Genomic DNA, 21558 nt, shown 5'->3' with positions numbered 1-21558 from the left:
GGAAATGTGCTCTACCACCGGAGGCATGAGCTGAGCTGGCCGTACCAATGGAGTGAGGAGGGCCACATTGTTTAGGTGCTGGGAGGAATGCAAGGCGCAGGTGGACTTACCGGGGTTACAGTCTGTGAGGAGGGAGCAGATGGAGAGGAGAACTTTAGAAATGGTTAACGCTGGACTCCAGTTGTCTTTTAAAATGTCCAGGCAGATGACGCCTTGGCTGTTAATGTTGCAGTGGTAGATCCTTGTCCGGAAGGTTACCTGCAAGAGAGGGGTGTGAGGGGTGCGCCGGGGTGCCACAGGCTGTGGGGAGGGACGGGGCAGCAGCCCCGAGCGAGGCAGCGCCGGGCCCCGGGCTGAGCCACGCCGGGCTCCCCGCGCCGCCGCCGCCCTCTCGCGGCAGAAACAAGAAAGAGCCGGGTTTAGAACAGGAATGAGCAACAGTCTCAGGAGCCGACCTCCACGGTCAACGCAAAACCCAGGTCGCGGTGGGTTTAATTTTTTTTTCCCACCTTTTTTTTTTTTTTTTTTTTTTTTTAATTTTTGTCTTTTTGTTCCCAGTGACAAAAGGGCCCAGGGCCTTAACACCAGCAGTTTTCTCCTTCTGGACTCCCAAGGATTTGTAAAATCCTCCAGACAGGCCAAGGCACTTGGAATCACAGCTTCCATCACTTCTAAGAGGCTCAGCAATAGGAGAAGTTAGTTAGATTTACTTATTTTCAGGATGTGACTGAGCTAGGCAGCTTGCCACAGAAGCTATCCAAAAGGGAAACACAAGCACCAGGAGCCGTGCTCAGAACACCATGGGACCTGCAGAGAGACCTTACCCTGACTCACTGAGTGAACAGCGACAACAAATTTGGTGCAATTTACATGGATTAGGATTATGAGCATGAATAATTAGGATTAGGAATATGAGCTGGTGGGTTCATGTCCTAAATCTTCAAAATTTGTCAGCTATCCACACCTAGAAATATTATTGTCTGTTTAGAGGTCACAGGAATATTTGCAAAACACACTTGGTAAGTGTGTGGTATGACAAGAACACACCAGTGCTTTCTCTTGAGATGGGACCAGCCCACACATAAAACTTGCCAGTCAATCCTCATTTTTTCTGCTGCCTTTCTGATGCAAAAAATTGCCTGTGACCCTCGCTCTCACAGGCCTGGCGAGTAGGCACAGGGTGGGGTGACAGCTACAGAAGCCTGGTGACTGGCATGTACCCGTGCACTGAATCCATGCAGTGTTTCCAAGAATGCTCCCAATGCACAGAGCACATGGGCTATTTTTGGACTTGCAAAAGCGGTTACTTGTCACACAGGAGACACCCACACTGCATGCTTGGGGAGATTTTACGCTTTACTTGTGAGCTGCTTGGATTTTGGATTAAAACAGGAAGCAAACAAAGGAAACCCCAAATCCCTGCACGTTTGCACATTATGGGGGAAACAGCAAAACGACTGCAAGAGAGCAGAGATGTGTTACCCTCCCACACCTTCTGCAAAAAGCTGCCACTCCAAAACCAAGAACTCCAGATGCTTTCTACCTAGGGAGCCTTGGAGGTATAGCAGACAAGAAGCCTAAATGACCTTTGTTTCCCAGATCATCTAATCTTCGGAGGAAAGGCAGCAATTACTCCCTGCAGTCATGTGTAAGTCCACGTGCACCAGCCTGAGCAGAGGGCGGATCTGCCTGTGCCCTACCTGTCCCAGCCCACACTGCTCAGGGCAAACACCTTTGTGGCATTGGCAGTTGCTGGCAATGGCTCTGCCTCGGGTTCCTGAGCTGCCCTCAGCCCAGCCCTGCTGCTTGCTCAGTATTTCTGTGTTTGACCTGCACCTTTGGGCTCCTTCCAAGAAGGTTTCTAACTGTAAGTGACGTAACCATTTTGACAGTTTGAACACTTCCAGAAGGGGAAGCATGGAGTATTTCCAAGCTAATATAATAAGAACCAAATTAACATAGGTCTAATTTGTAAAGACAGAAAGTTGTTAATCGTGATTCTCAGCACAAAAGCTAAATACTCTGTAGACAGTCTCTCAGTCCAGTTGACTAATAACTGATAACAAAGCATGAATGCTGTTTGCGTTAAAGAGTAAGATTTATTTTTAAGTTATTTTTCATAAAGGAGGGGAAAGTGAAAATGAAAGAAGACTCCCATATACTTGCAGACCAGCCTGGTTCCTTAACACACCTCAAGATACAATCCTTAAGGGATATATGTATGGCACTGAAAGCAGTTTTCTCCAGTTAGAAGAACTCTACCAAGCACTGTGGAAAAAAATCTAAGTTTGTTTTCACTTTAGCAGCAACTCAGAAATAGGATGGTGTTAGACACGCGTAGTCCAGCTGTTTGCCATTTATGATTTTAGCTGATGGCACAAAAGCCAGCAGTGCAGGGAAAGCAAATGGAACTGGAAGAGGGAGAAACTGGAGGCTCGCTTGAAAGCAAACAAAAATATTTAAAGTAAATGCTCATTACACCCTTAAGAGGAAAAAAACCCTCACATCAACCTAGTACATTCAGACCAAAATCAAAAGAAACTGAGTTACTTGGAAGGTAGTGAAGAGAACAGCATGTGGAATAGCAGAAAAATATAGTGTAACTGAACAGTCCTTTGGAAATGTCCCACCTGAGATTACATTAATGCAGTAACTACATGGACTTAAGCACAGCTTTTGAAAAGACATAAAAGAAGCTAATCTCAACCTTACCCTGAAGTGATAGCAGAGGTTAATTTACACAAGCAGCAGAATAGGAGTGGGTGGAAGGAAGTGGTTAGAGGTTATTAATACAAATGATCAAAGCACACACCCCAGGTCAACACAAGCTACTGTTTTCACCTCAGTAAATGAAATCAAACCCAACTATAATGTAACTCTTGGGAAAATGTTCATTGTAATAGTACTAATACTGAACTCTTAAAGTCTAATTATACTTGTTTACTGGATTCTCCTAAATACAGGCACACCCAGCACGTGCCTGACTCATTTGCTATCTGAAACATAGGCAAAACCAGAATACAACACAAAATGAGAAAACTTAAAAAGCAGAGAACAGATTAACACTAACATTTTCAAGGTGCTGTGTAGAATGCTCAATTAAAAGCAAAAGAACTCCATTATAGATATTTAGGACATGAAAGAGAGTATCTGTCCCTGTATCAGATTTCTCCCACTGAAGTTCCTTGTACCGTGCAATGCATTTCCAAGTCAAATTTTAAGATCTTTCATTTCTCCAACCTCAAGCACAGTAGTGCAGCCCCTCTTAATATCCTCACAGGAATTTAAATACCACTTCTAACACAGTCTTTTGGCTCTCCTTCAGGAACATCCTCTCCAAAAACATTCAGTCCAACGTACTAAATCAAGCCCTCAGCTGGAGCTAGACCCAATCCTCAAAGGCTACACCTGTATATCCTTCATCACACATCTCTAAGATGCTCATCAACCACACTGCATTTGTCAGTGTTTATGCCTCAACACCTTCTCTCACACATATTCCTGAGGGCTTGGAAGCTTGCCAGGATGACCATTTTCACCTAAGTTTATTTAAGAAAGTAAATTCTTTAATGGCATTTTAGTTTCAGGTTATGAAATGTGTTCAACGGCAGGCACTTCACCATTGGCAGCCCACCATGGCAGGAACTGTCCTCACAGGAGTTACCAAAGACTCACAGAGGTTTTCTTCCACTGGTCTCACAGGACTTACCAAGGAAGATTCAAGGGTTGCAATTCCTTTTTCCTTACAGAGCTTCATCTTTTCAGAGATCAAGGCTTTTAAAATGACATTCTACTCTATTTTAACATGACTCTACTGTTCTGTGAGTGCTTGTCATCAAAGTGATATACACTGGGTTTTGTTTCAATTAGCTGTTTCTTTATTTCTTGCCCTAAAAGGCACTTACAGAAGGCTACTGTAATTATATTAGCCTACCACTTAAACATGATCCACAGACAGTATTTACTCTCTACTGCAAGTAGTTGGACAGTCTGAAATCAACAAAATAGCAGGAATAAAGCAGGAGCGATATGATAATCATATTTTCCACATTACCACTGATTAACACTAGTGTAGATTTTAATACAGGAGAATCTTTGGTTCTCAAAGGATGGTTCTCCATTTCAACCTGAAGTGTCCAAGTAGAAAAAGTGTGTTCTATTATAGCACCACCATGCTTTCTCCTATATATCATCTCAGTGAGACTAAAGTTACACATATTTTACTTCCATGCCTACATGTGGTTTGTAAACTGACTTGGACTTTGCTAGATAAAAAACTCCATTTAAATGAAACTGCTCCAATACAGTGAATCACCACTAAACTCATCTTTTAAGTTGTCAGCAGGTGGTACCTATCTGTTTGGTGCTTTAATCCCACCCTTCTTTTCATCTGGGTGAGGGTTTAGATGCAAAGATAAAGTGATCTCAGTCAGAAGCACTGAGCAGAAAGCAGGGCTGAGCTGGAATGACATAACTGCTAATTTGGTTCTGCATGGGGGAATTTAGCATACAGGACTGTCTCAGTAGCTCTGGCACTTACAGCATGGTCTTGCAAGGCATGCTACTTGACCTTGAAGCAGCATGGTGGGAACACATCTGAGAGCAAGGGCTGCAACTCTGGCTGGGCCATTTGCACCATCTACCCTGCCTGTGGCAGATCCTTCTACCCAGATGGAGCTGCTGAAGGGAGAGGCTGCAGAGTGGATCTCAGACTGCAGTGTAGAGACCTTTCTCCTGGGCAGGACAGCCAGCAGGCCTGCCTGTAAAAGGTGCTGCCCAGGTGGAAAACCTCCTGCAGCAGCTGGCTGAGCTGTAGGAGGCAGTGAGAAGCATGTGTGGCATCAGGGCTGCTGAGGAAGAGTTAGAGCTGGTTCCAAACTGCACTGGACCCACATCCTATGGCCAAAGAGCCAGAAACTCCCACCAGCACACAGGGAATGGAGGGGGGCCAATAATGCAGAAGAATGGAAGCTTGCCATGGCAAGGACCTGCAGGAAGAGACATCCCTCCAAAGACTGAGGTGTCCCCACAGAACCACTTTGCTGCTCTGAGATTGAAAACACTCATCCCATCAGAAAAGGCACTAAAGGCAAATAAGGCAGTCCTGGGAGGGACAAGAAAGGACTCTGGAGCATGGATAGTTTTTTCATCAATCCTCCTGGTCCAAGGGAAAGGGTTCAAAAGGGCTAGTCAAATCTAGCAAACCAACAAATGGTTATGGGACTGGTGCCACAGCTGAGGATTGGCTACTTAGACCATGGAACTTGCTTGGGAAAGCTGGTCTGCTGGGCACTGATGGGATCCATCTGTCAGAGAAGGGGAAGGAGCCTGCATGGATGAACAAGGAGCTCCTGGACAAATTCAAACACACAAAGGAACTGTACAGAAACTGGAAGCAAAGACAGGCAGCCTAGAAGGAACAGAGAGAGGTGGGCCTGTGAACTCATGAAGTTCAATGAGCCCATGTGCAAGGTCCTTGTACCTGTCTGGCAATCACAAGCACTTGTGAGACCCCACCTGAAGTGTGGCATCCAGCTCTGGGGCCCCAACACAAGAAGGAAATGGACCTGTTGGAGTGAGTCCAGAAGAGGGCCATCAAGACAATCAAAAGGTTGGAGCACCTCTCCTATGAAGAGGTTGAGAGAGTTGGGCTTGTTCAGCCTGGAGAAGAGAAGGTTTTAGAGAGACTTTAGAGAAGCCTTCCAATACCTAAAGTGGCCCACAGGAGAGCTGGAGAGGGACTCTCTACAAGGGCATGGACAAGGAGTCATGGTCTTAAAATGAAAAAGGGTTAATTTAGATGAGATATTAGGAGGAAATCCCTTATTGTGAGAATGGTGAGGCACTAAAATAGGTTGCTCAGAAAAGCTGGGGCTGCTCTATCCCTGGAAATGTTCAAGGCCATGTTGGATAGAGCTTTCAGCAACATGGTCTAGTGGAAGGTGTATCTTCCCACAGTAAGGAGGTTGGAACTACATGATCTTTAAGGCCACTTCCAACCCAAACCATTCCAGGATTCTATGATAAGTCTGAACAAGCCTGGGCTGATAAATGCTTCTGACCTGTAGCATAGAATGCAAAGGTGTAACAAAGCACACATGGAAAAGCAAAAGATCCCTCTTTAAATGCTTACTGGGCTCACAACATAGTAAATTGCATACAGTTGGTTGGACAACAAATTATTTAGCAGATTAAAAAAAAAATCCCCAAACAAAAAACAAACAAACAAACTACTCGAAAGTGAATTAAATTCTGACATGAGAACCATCTGAGAATGTCAGAGAATCTCCAAAAAGAGATGGCCAGATGTCAGCAGAAAAGCACTAGAGATGTCCCAAGGCAGAACATACTGTTTGTGAATTGGAGCCCTATCTTAGAGGTAAAATGTAAGGATCTTCTACCAGAAGTGAAGCAAGAACAGGCAAATAATTTCCTTAATTTGGTAAGCTTGTATTAATTTGCCTTTTGTAAGTAACTAGTATTGCTCTGTTGAGATGGATGATGGCCTGAAGAAGTCCTTTCTGGTGCAGACTAGACCTAAGTCTGAAAGATGGTGCAGTCACTGGCATTTATCTCATCAAACAACTTTTAAGTAGAAATTTTAACATGCACATAAATGCTTTCGGATACAAGACAAACACCAAGTGTATGCACAAGCACCTCTTGTAACCCAACACTTTTCCTGTGGTCATGTATTGGAATCACTGGATAACGTTCACTTGCACTGGTATTTGCCTTAGAGCACTGGAACACAACAACACTGGAATGTAAGAGCTTCACAAATATAACACACCTACAGAAAGTTTATTACTGTACAAATAGGTGAACAATACGAGTGTACAACAAAACTGGAAAATTAAATACTAGTTTGGTGGCCAAAACACATGTAACTTATGCTTACAGAACCTGACCTGTTTGAGAAATAAGTATTTGTAGCATTTCTCCTCTTCTCAAGTTTATTTACTTTTCAGTTTCTCAGTCCTGTCCTAATGCTTGCACTAAATGCTTAGGACTTCTTATAAACAGAAGCAGGAAGAAAGAAGTCAAGCTCTAGGATAATTATCAAGAGGACTGGAAAAGTTGTTAACATTAGCTAATAGAAACTCCTGTAATGTCTAAAATTAGCTTAAGTTTGTTCTTAATAAGAGTGGATTTCAAATGGGCTGTGTTCCATTACCACTGCATGCTATTCATGTTTAAGATGTTAGCTACAGGTCTCTTACCTTTGGAGGCTTGAAGGGATATTCTGGGGTAAATGTGATGTCAAGGAAGAAAACACCTCCCTCATAGACTGAACCTGGAGGTCCTAGAATGGTTGATCTCCATTCATAGATGTTATCACCTTTGGGGCCAGCACTAAGAGATAAAAAACAAAATAATTTAGAAATACTATCACAGCTCAAATAAATATGACTTCTTACATTCTTCAAGTATGATATGGAATAAATATTTCAGTGTTACTCTTCATACACCATCTGAAGTAGAGACAGGGATTAAAAGAAGATTGAATGCTTTCAAACACTCAGAGATCTTACCTGAAATTATCAGTGTTCCAGACTGTTTAGCAAAGCTGAGAAACTAGAGGTGGGGTATGGTTTCCATTTTCTCTCTCTTGATAGTTACAAGAGCAGCATTGCCCAGAACTACTCCTAAACATACTACACTATCAATACAATAAAAGAGCTAAGTTTCAAAGAACAATTTCCTACTGTATTTCAGAAATGGCTCTTCCATCTCAGTCTTAATAAAACTGTACCACGTTAAAGACCATACGAAACAAATTAAGGATTTATGTTCATTTTATGAATCTTGTGTGTTCTTTAAAATTAAAATATATCCTGCATTATTGTTAAACAAAGGCTCATAGTATAATTGAAGGAAGCCAAATTAATGATGATGCTCTGCAATGTTAAAATTTTCTACACTTTTATAATTTTACTGCACATGATCTTATCCTGTTGATATTGCTTGCACTGTGGAACTGTGTTTTTTAGGGGGAATTAAAATCACTGTGCCAAATTAAAAAAGCACTTTCTCAAATTAGCTCTGCTTATTTGAGATTCTGCCTAACCTGCCAGCGTGTCACTATAAGCAGTACAAACTAAAGGTGTTGCAGAGATCAAATGCCTGCTTGGTAAAATTAGTTTTACTGATATCCTCAGACACTTGCTCTCAGTAGTGTGCCATATGTCACTGAGTATTTCTAATTATTATTATTTATATATTATATTATAATTATTATATATATAATTATATATATATATATATATATATTATATTATAATTATTTCTATTAATGGTGTAGGACTCCTTTGCTGGCTCTTCCCTTTTGTACTGCAATGGTAGCATTTTGTTTGTAAGATGCCAGAGCTGGAAAAGCATTTGCATAACAGGAGGTGCTGACACAGCTTTTTCCATCATGGATGTACCATGGTTTCAGAAATCTCCCCTTGTTCTGAAGGGGATGGATCTTAATGTTCCTAATACAATGAAAACTAGCCTTGCTCTTCTTTCTTCCTTCTTTTAACAAGGCTCCTCTAAGACAGAAGGTAAAAACCAGGCTCTTTTCATATTATAATAATCACAGAGCAGTATTACTGCTGTGAGAGGGAAGGCAATACAATAAATTCAGTATACACATGACAATGTGCATTTGATTAACATGCAGGAAACCAGAGTAATCACTAAGTGTTAATAACGATGTTACAAACAGAAATACAATTGCAAGAACATAAATTGTCAACAGTGATCAGAGACATTTTTTTCCCCTGCTCTTCCCAGTACTGGTGAACATCTTCTTGACAGCAGGGGAATCAGGAGAGAGAAAGGGAATTAACTCTGTTATCAAACCTAACATTTTTTTTTTCCAGATTAACCTAATAATACAATTTCACAATATGTTGGTGCTAGATAATTCAACAGTGGTGAAGTTATGACTAAAAGCATGATTCTAGGGAAAGGAAAGCAGTAGACAGATTCTCTGCAAATGATGCACCAGCCACAAGGGAAAGATTTTTCTCTCCAAAACACAAAACCCCGCACAGCTCAAGATCGGTATTAAATTAAAGTAAAAGCCATTCCATCCTGAACACTCCTGGCATCCCACTCCACCTTTATGACTTGTCCCTGTCCTATTCAGGTCCATATATTTGGGCACTCAGTACTCTCCAGCTACCACTTGTGCATTAGACTGGAAAAGTGTTGTATTTCGAGGGAAGCTCTGGCTCTGGAAAGACACCAACTTAACTGTGCAAACTTACTGAAAAGGACTCTCTGGGGCACCCTTAGGCACTGCTCTAAGGAATCACCTCTTTATGTACCTATTAGCAACCTACTGACACACTGTCATTACGGCAAGTTGCGTCGGCAATCATCCTCTCCCCCCCTCCCTCCCCTAAAGGTGGAGCTACCGAACGGGAACAGGTACTTGAACTTCGTTAGCACCGATTTACTGCTGGAATTTATATCGCCAGAACTGCCAACGGAGAGCACTTCAGCACTCAGGAAATGTGATGTGCCATTAGCACTGAGTACACCCCTCTGAGCCAATGAGAAATATTTCAACATTTTGCATTTTATTTCCAGCTTCAGCCCAAGGGACCATCAATAAAAAACTCCCACAGACTTAAAAAATATATTATCATTAGTAATAGTCTTAGAAATCTCTTGTATCCTAATAGGTTTCCAATTAGAGCTATCACTGCACACAAGTAATATACTGCCATATTAAGAGTGCAACATCTTTGTAAGACATCAGTAGGCTTTAACAATGATGTGCTAAGCTTTCCTTTTAAGCTTTTCATAATTCAATTAACAGCGTAAAATAGCTGTGCATGTCCAACTTTTACACATTAACATTGATGTCTTAGAAAGACTGAAAGAGGATGATGCAGGTCAGCTTCAAGTATGATACTGCTTAGATTTAACTTAGGATTAGTAATATCAAACAGCTCATGAAGACCTAGTGAATAATAGAAAAGTGACAATACTTGACCACAGTGTAAGAACAGTGGCATTAACTATTGGTGGCGATATGGAAACTGTCAAAGGCTAAAGATTACATTCTTTGTTTAAAATCCTTGCAATTATGTGCTTCAAAAAGAAATTCACTGATGCATGGACACAGGGCTCACTGGCACAGCTGTCACCTTGCCTGATATGTGTCACCACTGTTGAAATTAAGTGTCCAGATCTACTAATACAACGCTTTAAAGCTGTCCAACATATGACCACTAGGAAGACAATTTTAACCAATTAAATAGAAATTGTTTCCACTGCAAGATGAGAGTACGTGAGCAACAACTTTCTGTATTAACTCAGCAGCCCACAACCTCTTCACTTCCAAAGAAAGAAATGAATAAAAGACCAGCAATTCAGAGTGAAAAATGACTCCGAAAGAAAACTGAAAAGATCCCAACCCATTATTATCCTATCAAGCAGCATGTGTTACACTTCAGTGCAACTGAGATCTCTCTTGGAAAAACTGTGATATATTCTGTGAAGATGCACTGCACTCACTGTAACAACTGATCCTGATTGTTACCAGTGATGCTAGCTTATCCCCCAGATTGATGTTATGACAGAAACACTCCTTGGGAAACCTCCCAGAGCCAAGGTATTGTTCAAGGAATATCTAATTTTCCAAGTCTAGAAGCAGGAAAATGCAAGGCATTACCTCCTGGTAAACCCAAGGCAGAGAAAAAGAGCGCAAGTGAGACCAAGCTCAAAGGCCTGCAAGGGCCAAGTCCTAACCAGCATTGTGCTGCTTTGGAAAAACCTGATCTTGCTCTGCCTCTCTTTGCTGGCAGACGCCATTTTCTTTCCCAACTTAAAAATCCAACAGGTAAATTAGAAATGCCTGGAGCAGAGGCTGGGGAGCAGAACGATGCCTAGGCAAATTAGCTGCAGATGCCTTGCTTACTGAGCAACTGTAAACACAGAACTCTGTCTCAGAGATTCAGTGCTCATGGAGAAGACACACACACAGACACACAGACACACTTCCACAAATGGAAAAAGCTGAAATGACTGAAAGTCTGCAAAAACACCCAGCCTGTAGCTTTTTTGTATTAAGCCTGCCAGATATAACCTCTACCACAGGTCTGCAATACAGGATACTACCCTGATATTTTGCACACACAAAGTCAGCTTCCTCCTCTGCCCTGGCATCCTGGGCAAATCACTCAAAATATGCCTATGCCACAAGGGAAGGCAGGACTTTTTGGCATTCACCACATACAGCTAATGTATGAAAACCCTTGGGAACACAGTGATGGTACTTTCCAGGAGAATGACTCAGTAAGAGTCCATTGCTTATGTAAACATGCTAGTTCATTTAGAAGCTACCTGGTCCTTTCTAGGAGTTGACCAATGACAATGTAAGTGCTCCCTTTAGTGAAAATTCAGACTAGCAAATAGTTTAATTTCTCTTCTTTGAGATAGAGAAGACACAATAGCAGATCACTGCAGTGATAAATCAAAATAGCTGATGCTACAAACACTATGTTAATACCCTGATATACCAAAGCAGCACATATTCCTTTTAAAAGCTAAATAATTTAGCAGAGTAGTTTAGAAGTGCCACAGACTGCTATTCGTCAGCATGATGAGAAGAAGAGCAATTCCCTGGTATGATGAACGAAATAACACCTAATGAAAACCTGCAATATATTTCAGGTAAAATTGCAAGTAACAAACCCATGAACTCATACACCAACTACTCCATATCCCTAGGTGCTATTTTTGAGGCTATTTCGCCCTAAACATGAAGAGTCTGATGCTAGTAGCTAAGCTGTTTTGAAGTTGCACACTTGGGGAAAATAAACATAAATTCTAAAAACACTGCAGACATGACCTTTTCCAAGGGACATAGCTCAAATCAGAAAGCAAACAACATACTAATGCCTCATGGGAATTTCAAGGTGGCAGAGAATCTAATGATCTCTAAAGTAAAACTTCACATTACAAACTGACAGCAGCATATTTTTTTTTTTTTGCTGTTGCTTTGTTTTCTAGTAAGAAACAGTTAATGGCTGAACATGGAAGTGCATCTTAGTTATGGACTTACTAGGCAGCTTTAGGAAACAGCTGACTGTTAGAAGTCCCTTTTCTTTCCCCACTCCCTTTTTTTTTCCCCTGTATTTTCTTCTCCAAAGATGTAAGCCTAGAACACATCAGAAGTTTTGGCTGCCAGGGAGGTAGCGCATTATTCTCACATGAAGTTCTGTTGCACCTTGATTTTTCTGACCCCACTCCTGACCTCGGGGTAAATACACTTTCTTTTCTCAGAGCCCACTGGGTGGGGCCACCCTTGAACTTCCTCACTTATATTGTTAAGCTGAATCCAGTGGAGAGAATGGAAAAGCACCCCAGAAATACTGGATCACTGGGGGAGGCAGGTGCCACCTTTATAAAGAAGCAGGACAGCTCATCCATCTTAGCCATTGAAAACACCAAATCCTCCATTCAAAGAAATTTTGCTCTACAGATCTCTAAGCAAGCTGTCTTAAAATTGGTGTGTTGAAGGACAGAGTGAAAACCCACAAAACAAAATGCAGCTAATCCTTTGGCCCAAACTTCACTTCAAAACCTTCATATTAATGCACAGTTCTAATTTTAGAAATAAATTGTCACCTTCTGCACATGCTTTAGCAACCAAAATCTATTATTATTATTATTGTGATTACTATAGCATTGAGACACTCCATTCATAGGCAGGACCCCACTATGCCAAGCCTGCTACAATACAATCCAAAGACCTGTGTACACAATTTACAAAGGTTTTTCAATTATAAAATAAGCATTAAGACATTACACAGTTATTAGGAAGAAATCCAAATAGACAAAACAGAAGCAATTAAAAGGATACCCGGGGCCATCCATTTAATTACTATTTTTTTGGCAAAGGAGTTTAAAAGTGAGATGCCTCTCATTTTTAAGTCAAAGAATGGAAATTAAAGGAAAATAAAGGAAAAAAAAAAATCACAACACAAGAAAACACTCCTGGGCAACTGTGGTAAATTAAAGGTAACTTACTGAATTACCACGTGCCTACGTGAATCAGCAGCAATTTTTGCCCACTGTCATTACACACAACCAAGCTGCTCCTCTGAGTTAACATAAAAATGATGGATTCATATCAGGTGAAATTCCTGCAGGCTCAATGAGAGGGAAAAGACAGCAAGAGAAAAAGCTGCAGCCAGCTTTAGTTAAAACATAAGAAGGGAGCAAGGGAGGTAGAGAGGTAAGTGAGTGAAGATGGAACATAATATTGCTACAGCAACCCAAACACAAAGTTTTGAAAATAGAACTTAATTCTCCTTCTAATTCATATTCAGGAATATGGTTCTCCAGTACAAAGGTGTAAATATTATTATTTTTGTAAGTCATTGAATGTATTGTGTTTTCTGTCTTCAATTTAAAATGCAGTCACAATATTATTGCATGAGCATAAGTGCCTTAAAAATCCCACCACATTTCCAACAGAGTTAGAGATAATATCATTCTTCTCTGCATTTCATACACAAAATTTCTGTTTTAACATCTGGGAAAGCTTTTCCCTTAAGTATCAGCCTAATGTAAAATTAGGAAGGTTTGAACAATTGCACAAAGCTTAAGCTGGAGGATAAATGGTGCAGTGAATTACTTTCTTACTAGGTTAAAAAAGGAACGAAATAACTAAATAGCTCTGATAATGGAGCTGATAAGGTGTAATGCAAGGATTTATGGGACTTCAAGGAAAACTGATCACGGGGATTTCTTTGTGGGAATATTAAAAAAAAATGACTACATTTCCAATTTATATTAAAAATACTTGGCAATAAGATCACACAACAACCAAGAGTTACCACAGCCAAGATCTCATTATTTTTTCTATTACAATAGGAACAGAAATGCCATGGGGTACTTGCAAGTTTAGGACTTTTACCTGAAATATTTCGGTCTCTGAAAAAGATTACTGAGAAGTTACTACTAAGCTACCTGGTGAAAAGGCCAACCCTCTTACACAATTGCACTGCAGAGTTTGATTTTTAAACCAGGCTCCAAAGATTTAAAATAAAATCTCAGTTTTGGCCTCAGGGAGGTCAGGAAGAGACTTGGGATATTCTCAGGAGTGTGCTGCAGCTCTATTTAGTTTAACAATAATCACTCCAATTTAGGAGCGAGTCCTTATAAAAAGGTTCAAGAGAAATTAATCCATTTAACATTGGTTCCAAAATTGAAAGTAAATCCAGCCTGCTCAGTTCTCAAGGGTTTCAGTTTTTCTTTCCAGTGGCTTCTTTGTAGCCTTCTCTACTGCAAAGTACTGGAAGTTTGTCCCACTACATATATGTAGGAACATTTTCAGTGTCAAACATGACTGCAGAAAGGCTGTTTCTGTAAGTCTGAGACTTTAGTATGTACAGTACAGAAACACAGAAAATGCCAGACTAAGTAATGAATGAAATTATTTTCACTATATGCAAATCTTTTTCTTTTCTCCTCATCTATTTAGTTTGAGGCTGTGAACAAAAATTAAATAAATTAAAATGTCCCAGCTTAAATGTGACCTTACACATCCCATTAAATAATACTTGGTATAAGAAACAATGAAACAAATTGGGAAAGAGTAACACAGAATCTGACCCACCTAACAATAAGAAATTTCTCATTTAAAATGACAAGAAATGTGATGGTAGAATCTGAGGTCTGCCAACATAACCTCATGTTATTTTTAAATCAGTTTCCTTCCTGCCATTTGTCTGTTGACCATCAACTACCAACATGGAAACAGAAATTATTACACATCATCAGACCTCATTTCCAAATTATTTATGTATTTATAGCACAGATATGTAATTTACAGTTAGTAAGCAAAACCAGGCAGTTTCACAAATGCACTATTTCTTCAACTACACCATTTTTAGGGGGCATCTTCATATTCCAACAGGTTTTTGGAAATTGGTGTAGAAATATAACTAGTGAACCTATTTATTTCTGCAACTTTAATGGCTGCATAAAGCAAGCATACCCTAAACTGGTTGCCTAGAATCAAATTGACAGACCTATAATTAAAGACAAATAAAAGACAATCAATATTACTGATAAATATGAAAGTTCTTGTCTCACTAATCTCAAATGTGGTATATTCCTGAAAAGAAAGCAAATCTAGTTCCTCCTGGCACCTACTGGGATATAGTAGGTTCTTCATACATGGAAAGGAAACTACCCTCTCTGACAGCTAAACAGTTCAATACTATCCCCTTCCCCTCCATAAGCTCTAGAGGTGCTACACTGAGTGATAACAGGGCTCTTTCCTAAATACTGTGCTTTATCCATTAAGGAAAATAGAAGTTTACTACAATTAACCTGCCATTCCAGAATCAAGCTGGGACCTACATCTGTGTTTCTGTCTATCATGTCCATCTCCTGTGCTATTCCCACCAGTGTGAGAATATGGAAGGTGATCTCACTAAACAGATAAAACTCCCCAGTACATCATAAACATTTAGGAGCCCTGTACTACATCAATTGTAAAAGTAACAAATTTGAACCCACATGATCTGGACACTTCTGTCTCTTCACAAGTTGCTTGCCCTGTCAAGGAAAAAAAAAAAAAGAGAATCCCACCTATTACATAAGCCTACCTATCCAGCACCAAGCTAACAGAGTGGACTGTTTATTTTGGACTTTATCATCCATTTGCCCTATTGATTTAATTATAATTCTGTAGATCAAGAAATATATATCTTAAACAAATTAAATTGAAAGGGCAATGTCAGCTACAAACCACCTTGAAAAAAACAGCCCCAGAAAGTTAAAGATGCTATATAACAACTGGCAAGATACCTCTGCTGTGCCGAAAATTGAAAGCAAACAAGACTCCCGAGCTTCCTCACACTAATAAAGACAAGGTTCTTGAGGCTTCACCCAACTGCCTCCTTCAGATAACTTTCTTACTTCCATGGGGAGGAAAAGGGCTACTTGAAAGAGAGGAGCCAATACCTTTCCAGACTAGAGATACACTACCATCTCTCTTGCAGTGAATGGAGGAATTCTGCTTAAAGTCTGTACTAGGAACAGATGAAATAGTATTTTAAGATTACTAGTTTATATGCAACTTCTAAGTTTTCAAGAGAACATAAGCTAAGGGAAAAAAACCTGTTCCTGTACCACATGCTCCTAAACTGTCCCATCATCTACCTACCTACCAACCTACTCACCCTAAAAAACATGTTACAAATTAGAAGAATCCATCAGCCAATCAACAAAGAGTCCCCTTCCCACCAGATGTATGATAAGTAGAGTCAACATCACTTAACCAGAGAAACGGGCCATCCCATTATCTTGGCTTCACATCTTTATATTGCTTCCCATCAGCATACCAAGGCTGATACTGATAACATTATGCTCAGGAACAAAATACAGTATGTCTTGAAGGACATATCTTAAAGATACATAAAAGATAGAAAAAAAAAAGAGTCTAATCTTGATGTCTTCCTCTTCTCCTTTGCCTACATTAAACCTCCTTTCCTTGCCACTCACAAAATAAATCAAGATCACTGCATTTGATGAACCTGTTTCACTGTGGATGCTAACAGTAAAAATACACAAAACAGTCAGTAACAGCTCAAAATTTGGTTACTCTTCTCAAAACAACAAAATATTCTCAATTATACTGTACTACCCAGAGAGAAATTTTTTCCTGGTTTTTACAGTTCTAAACTATCAAAATTACCTGGCAGAAAAGTAAAGTAATTTGAAAACACTGTCTTTGAGTTTTGAAACTCTGGCATGCACAGACTAGAAACAAATCTAAGAAGAGAGTTTGCTTGAAGTAAAACAAGATTACCTATACTGTAATACAGCACAGCTGCCAGCCAACTACATAGCAGCCACTAAAAATTGTTTATATACCACTGCAAGTTGTTCCCATTAATAACATGAGCCAGTCACAATAGCTAGCCAACATTCAGTGTAGTAGATACAAATATTTCGAAGCTGGTTAGAGAGAAAAAACTTCAAAAAACCTCCAAAAACGTATAGAGAAATTTAATAAGAAAACCAGAACTTTGATTTTTCTACAGCAGATTCACATGCATAAAGGACAGCCAAAACAGGTGGCAGTACCTTTCCTAATTTTGGGGTTTTTTTTGTTTTCAAAGTATTAGGAACATTAAATTTAATCCTCATTAGGAGCCACAAGAGGACTAAGCAGTGCTCTTAAATGACGTATCCAGTTTTCTGGCCAACTTGCATGCCTTAACTTGAAGAACAAATATAGACCTTCACAAATGATCTTTTTTTCTTCAGAACCCTATTTGGCAATCGATATTAAGCAACTTCACCATGCATTGCAAAAAAATTCATAGATGAATTTCGAACTTCCCAATAGCTTTACTTCATGACCCTTTTATTTGGAAATGTCCAAATGTCCCAAATGTAAGGAAACATTAATGACAATGAAGCAATGAAGTGACAAGCAATAATAGTTTCAAGTTAGGGCATTATGTCACTTACGCATTTTATGAAAAACATGTTACATTCACACAAGCCAACACTTGGTGTCTTCTCCTCCCTGATTTCCACCAAAGACAGATGACCTAGCAACAATTTAATAAGCTGAAAGACAACTCCCATGTGTGGCAGTTAAATTCTGCTGACAGAGAACAACAGCAGGCAGGGAGCAGGGAATTGCTAGGGAGCACAAGAAATTCAGACATCCTCCTCAACATCACTCCTGGTCCCACATGGCTTAGGAATTTACTTCTTGAGCTGATCATTGACATCTTTATTTTAAACTAAATTTAAACTTTTTGGTGCCATGAAGAAAAAAAAAACATGCTAAATTCATTCTTATATTATCTGAAATCAATCATGTTAAATAATACTTCATGTATGTTGCCATGGAGGCTTTTCTAGTCATTAAAAAAGGAAGACATTTTCCCCACAAACTTCTGGTGCAATCCAAGAAATACACAAAAGAGGGTCTAAAATACACATTTCTTCATTAGATGGTGGTAAAATTGAAATGGTAATAGTTCTAGCAAGAGGTTTTCTATTGTACAGGCAGAAGGAGGAGAGCATGCCTCACAGAAACATGCAAGTGTCTTAGAGGCAGAGAACAGCATACATTTTCTAACCTTTTAACCTCAGTATTGTTGCAAGTTACACTTTGAAGCAAGAGTGACAAGATTAGGCGTATGTTTTGAGAGCTGAGCCTTGCTTTTGTTATGCTATAACCATTTCCATAATGCCAAGGAAACTGCAGAACTGACACAGAGATAGATGAGCAGTTTGCACCTAATATTACACTATTAAGTTTCTGAACACTAACTGAACATGTTGCTTCTAATTAGGCACAAATATGAAAACGGCATAATAGCACACAGTGGTATGGCAAAACACCTGGAAGAACTGCCAGCCTTAATACCCATGCTTGATGCAATTTTCCATACATAACAACATAAGAGAAATAAATTTCTCACTAGCTACAAATTGCAGGGTTTTCAGGTATGAAGGTAGGGAAAATCTCTCTAAGCACAAAGAAAAGTGATTTGTTTCCAGTCACCCCAGATGCATTCATTTGATTTTTCTTACTGAAAGGCATTTCAAGTATTTCTTGTAGTGAAATAAAGATGTTCAAACAGCAATACATTTACAATGTAAATATATTTACACTATTTACACTATGTTGGAAAATTTCTCATCCAGTCTAGATAACCCCACCTGAACTTTCAAGATAAAATAATAAGGAGGTATTTCTTCATTTAACTTTCTATGTCAAGACCTCAGTTCAGAAAGGCCAGTAAATAAAACTCAGAGTACACACAAACAGCCTTCTTAACAAATTAGTGAGAATAGACAATTTCCAAAGGCAGCTGACATTCCCATCATTAAAAGTGACTTATTCTATTTTTCTAAAAAAATACATTGGCTTCTTAATCAAATGTAGCTACAGGTTATGATGAGCCAAGTTTTTTCCAATTAAGGTAAAATAGCTGAAAATAACTCTCTTCTGCTGAGTTTGTAAGTGTCAGAAGAGTGGAACACATCACTCACAAAAAAATCATCCCCACGACAGTATCATTAACAGATTAGCAAACTAACCAATATTAAAGGATAATTAATAAGATTTTTTAATTCAATCTACATAAATATACACAAAAGTCATGCAACTTTCTAACCATGAGTTAATGATACTACAAACTTGAAATCTGATCAGGTAAAGTCAACCTTAAATACTGAAGTGAAACACCAAAGTGAGTCCTTGTTTTGTGCTTTAAGACTCAATTCACTGAGAGACATACTAATTTGACAAAAATATAACAGAAAATACTTTTAGAAATCACTCTTAATAGTGTCTTTTTTAATATATAAACACACACATATATATATTTAGGTGTGTGTTTCATGCAACACAAATCTTTTTGTAACTTGACTTACAAAGGTTTTTTTTCTAAATACATTTTTCCTCCTATAGAACAATGTTAAAATAAAGTTCAGTTCACACATTAGTATACTGGAAATAGTATAACTCCAAAGATTTTCATAACAGGTCAAGTGCAAATTTTATCTAGTACCTTATCGAAAGAAATATAGATCCATCAGGCTGGATCTGATCTGAAGTCCACCTAGTTTAACACCTCGTATCTCACTGGCTTCCAGTGTCAAATGGGTCAGAGATAGCCATCAGAAGGTTTCTGCCAAGTTTTCTGTTTTCCTCTACCATAACAACACCCTCAGCAGTAACTGCTTGAGCCTCAACACCAGGCATCCATGTTTCCCTTCTGAAATCAGTATTATGAATCAGCTGCAGCAATTCTGTCTGATTTTGCACCCTATAGAAGCTTGAGACTTTTTGAGGCTTGCTTAATTCCTGCTTTCAGTAATGTAATACAGCATGGAACCCCTATGACCCATTTTGTTCTGTAAAAAGTGAACAAATTAAGTTTCACTTTTTTAATCCCATTCCATAGGCCTTTGTTCTTGTCTTAGAAGAGGAAAAACCCTTCATCTGTATTTTCTCTTGAGGTTAAAAAAATGAGGAAAAAGGCTCAGGCGTCCCAGGGAGCAGGTCCCAGCACCAAGCCTGATAGAGTTCAAGAAGTGTTTGGACAATACTGTTGGACACATGGTGTTATCCTTGAGGATGGAGCTTTGCAGGGTCAGGAGTTGGACTTGATGATCCTTGTGAGTCCCTTCCAACTCAGCATATTCTGTGATTCTGTAAATGCTATGTTTGTAGATTTGGTTTTTCAGGGTTTTTTTCTTAAGGAAGCAATCCCTGTGTCTTCACGTGAGAAGTTCCTCCAGTTCCTTTTTTAAAATAAATTTCATCTTTCCTCTCCAAAATGTGCTTACTCCTCCAATACACTCTTTTAGATAAAATGGACAGCATTCCACAGAAGCTGATAGATGAGCCATTACTCTGTATGTATTTGAATTTAGCTTTTTTCTCATTCACACAATCTTTTTTTCAAAATGGGGAAACTTATCAAACTTATCACCATAGGTGATAATGCCTCCAGTGAGCACTAGGCCAGTAAAGAGTAAGTTTCCCTACTTCAAAGTTTGTGGCAAACTGCTCATTGTTAAAGGTCTATCCTGTAAACACACATTTGTATGCTTCTAAAAGCAAGTACTTCTCTATCAGTTTGGGCTAGCTGAAGTCAATGACAAAATTCTATCAAGTTCAACAGAACTAAATCATATGCAATGCAGGGCACAGAAATCTCTTGGGAATCCAGCAAACCCCCCCCCAAAACACCAGCAGCAACTGCAAAAGCCAGATCACTGCAGAGCACTTGGATTGGGAGGTTGCTTCATCACACTTAGCCCAGTCAGTAATTATGGCATTCCTAATTCCCACTGTCAGCAAAGAACATTTTTTAAAGCATCCTTGTTGCACCTGCATCTCATGAAAATACAAAATACTGTATTTTTTATGGAAGAGTAAAGTCAAAAGTTTGTTATCAATCAATGCTACTGCTGGGCATCTTCAAAACAAGAAACAAGCTTTGCTTCTGTCATTAAACTGACACCAGTTTATAGGTAATTACAGAAGAGCAGAACCTTATAAGGAAAGCACAGAGCTTTACAGAGAGCTGAACTCCTCTACAGGAAAAAATTTAAGGTTCTTCTGTTTAAAATCTCATTATTTATTCAAGTTACCTTTCCTACACTCCCAATATGAGAATTTGGAGGCCAGGAATATTTTGACCAAAGCCTAGGTATTTCTAATTTTTGTTTCTATTACTTTTTGCTCAACAACCTTTTTCTTTTCTCTCTGAATCTACAGATGTGGGTTTGTGTTGGGTTTTTCTGTTATGTGGTTTTGGGTTTGGGTTTTTTTGGAAGGGTTTGTTGCATTTTTTTTTTTTAATCTTTAGCATATCAAGATATTTCTCCTCCCTAGTCCCAACATGTAGAAACTGTGTAGTTTAAAGTCCTGCTGAGATTTGCAGGCACAAATGTCAACTATAATAGTCTAGCCTTTTAACATATTTCCTTCTTCACTCCTGATATTTTTACACTCTGTGGAATTAATTCTGTAACCTGAAGTGCCACTTATTAAAA

At 39.3% G+C, this 21558-nt stretch overlaps 1 protein-coding gene across 4 annotated transcripts in view; it reads right to left on the bottom strand.

The window, feature by feature from the left end:
• The window catches only part of LOC136559846 (ubiquitin-conjugating enzyme E2 E1), a 45406-nt gene that overhangs the window by 1576 nt on the left and 22272 nt on the right, over positions 1-21558 (bottom strand). For all 4 annotated transcript variants that reach the window (XM_066555302.1, XM_066555273.1, XM_066555283.1 and 1 more), the window contains 2 exons: positions 7224-7356; positions 111-258 (listed from right to left, as the gene is read on the bottom strand). In XM_066555302.1, coding sequence (XP_066411399.1) covers positions 111-258; positions 7224-7356 — 281 coding nt within the window. The remainder of the gene's footprint in view (positions 1-110; positions 259-7223; positions 7357-21558) is intronic.

Source organism: Molothrus aeneus, chromosome 1, assembly GCF_037042795.1.
Source record: "Molothrus aeneus isolate 106 chromosome 1, BPBGC_Maene_1.0, whole genome shotgun sequence".
NCBI classification, from domain to species: Eukaryota; Metazoa; Chordata; class Aves; order Passeriformes; family Icteridae; genus Molothrus; species Molothrus aeneus.
This window is presented reverse-complemented; position numbering and strand designations above follow the sequence as displayed.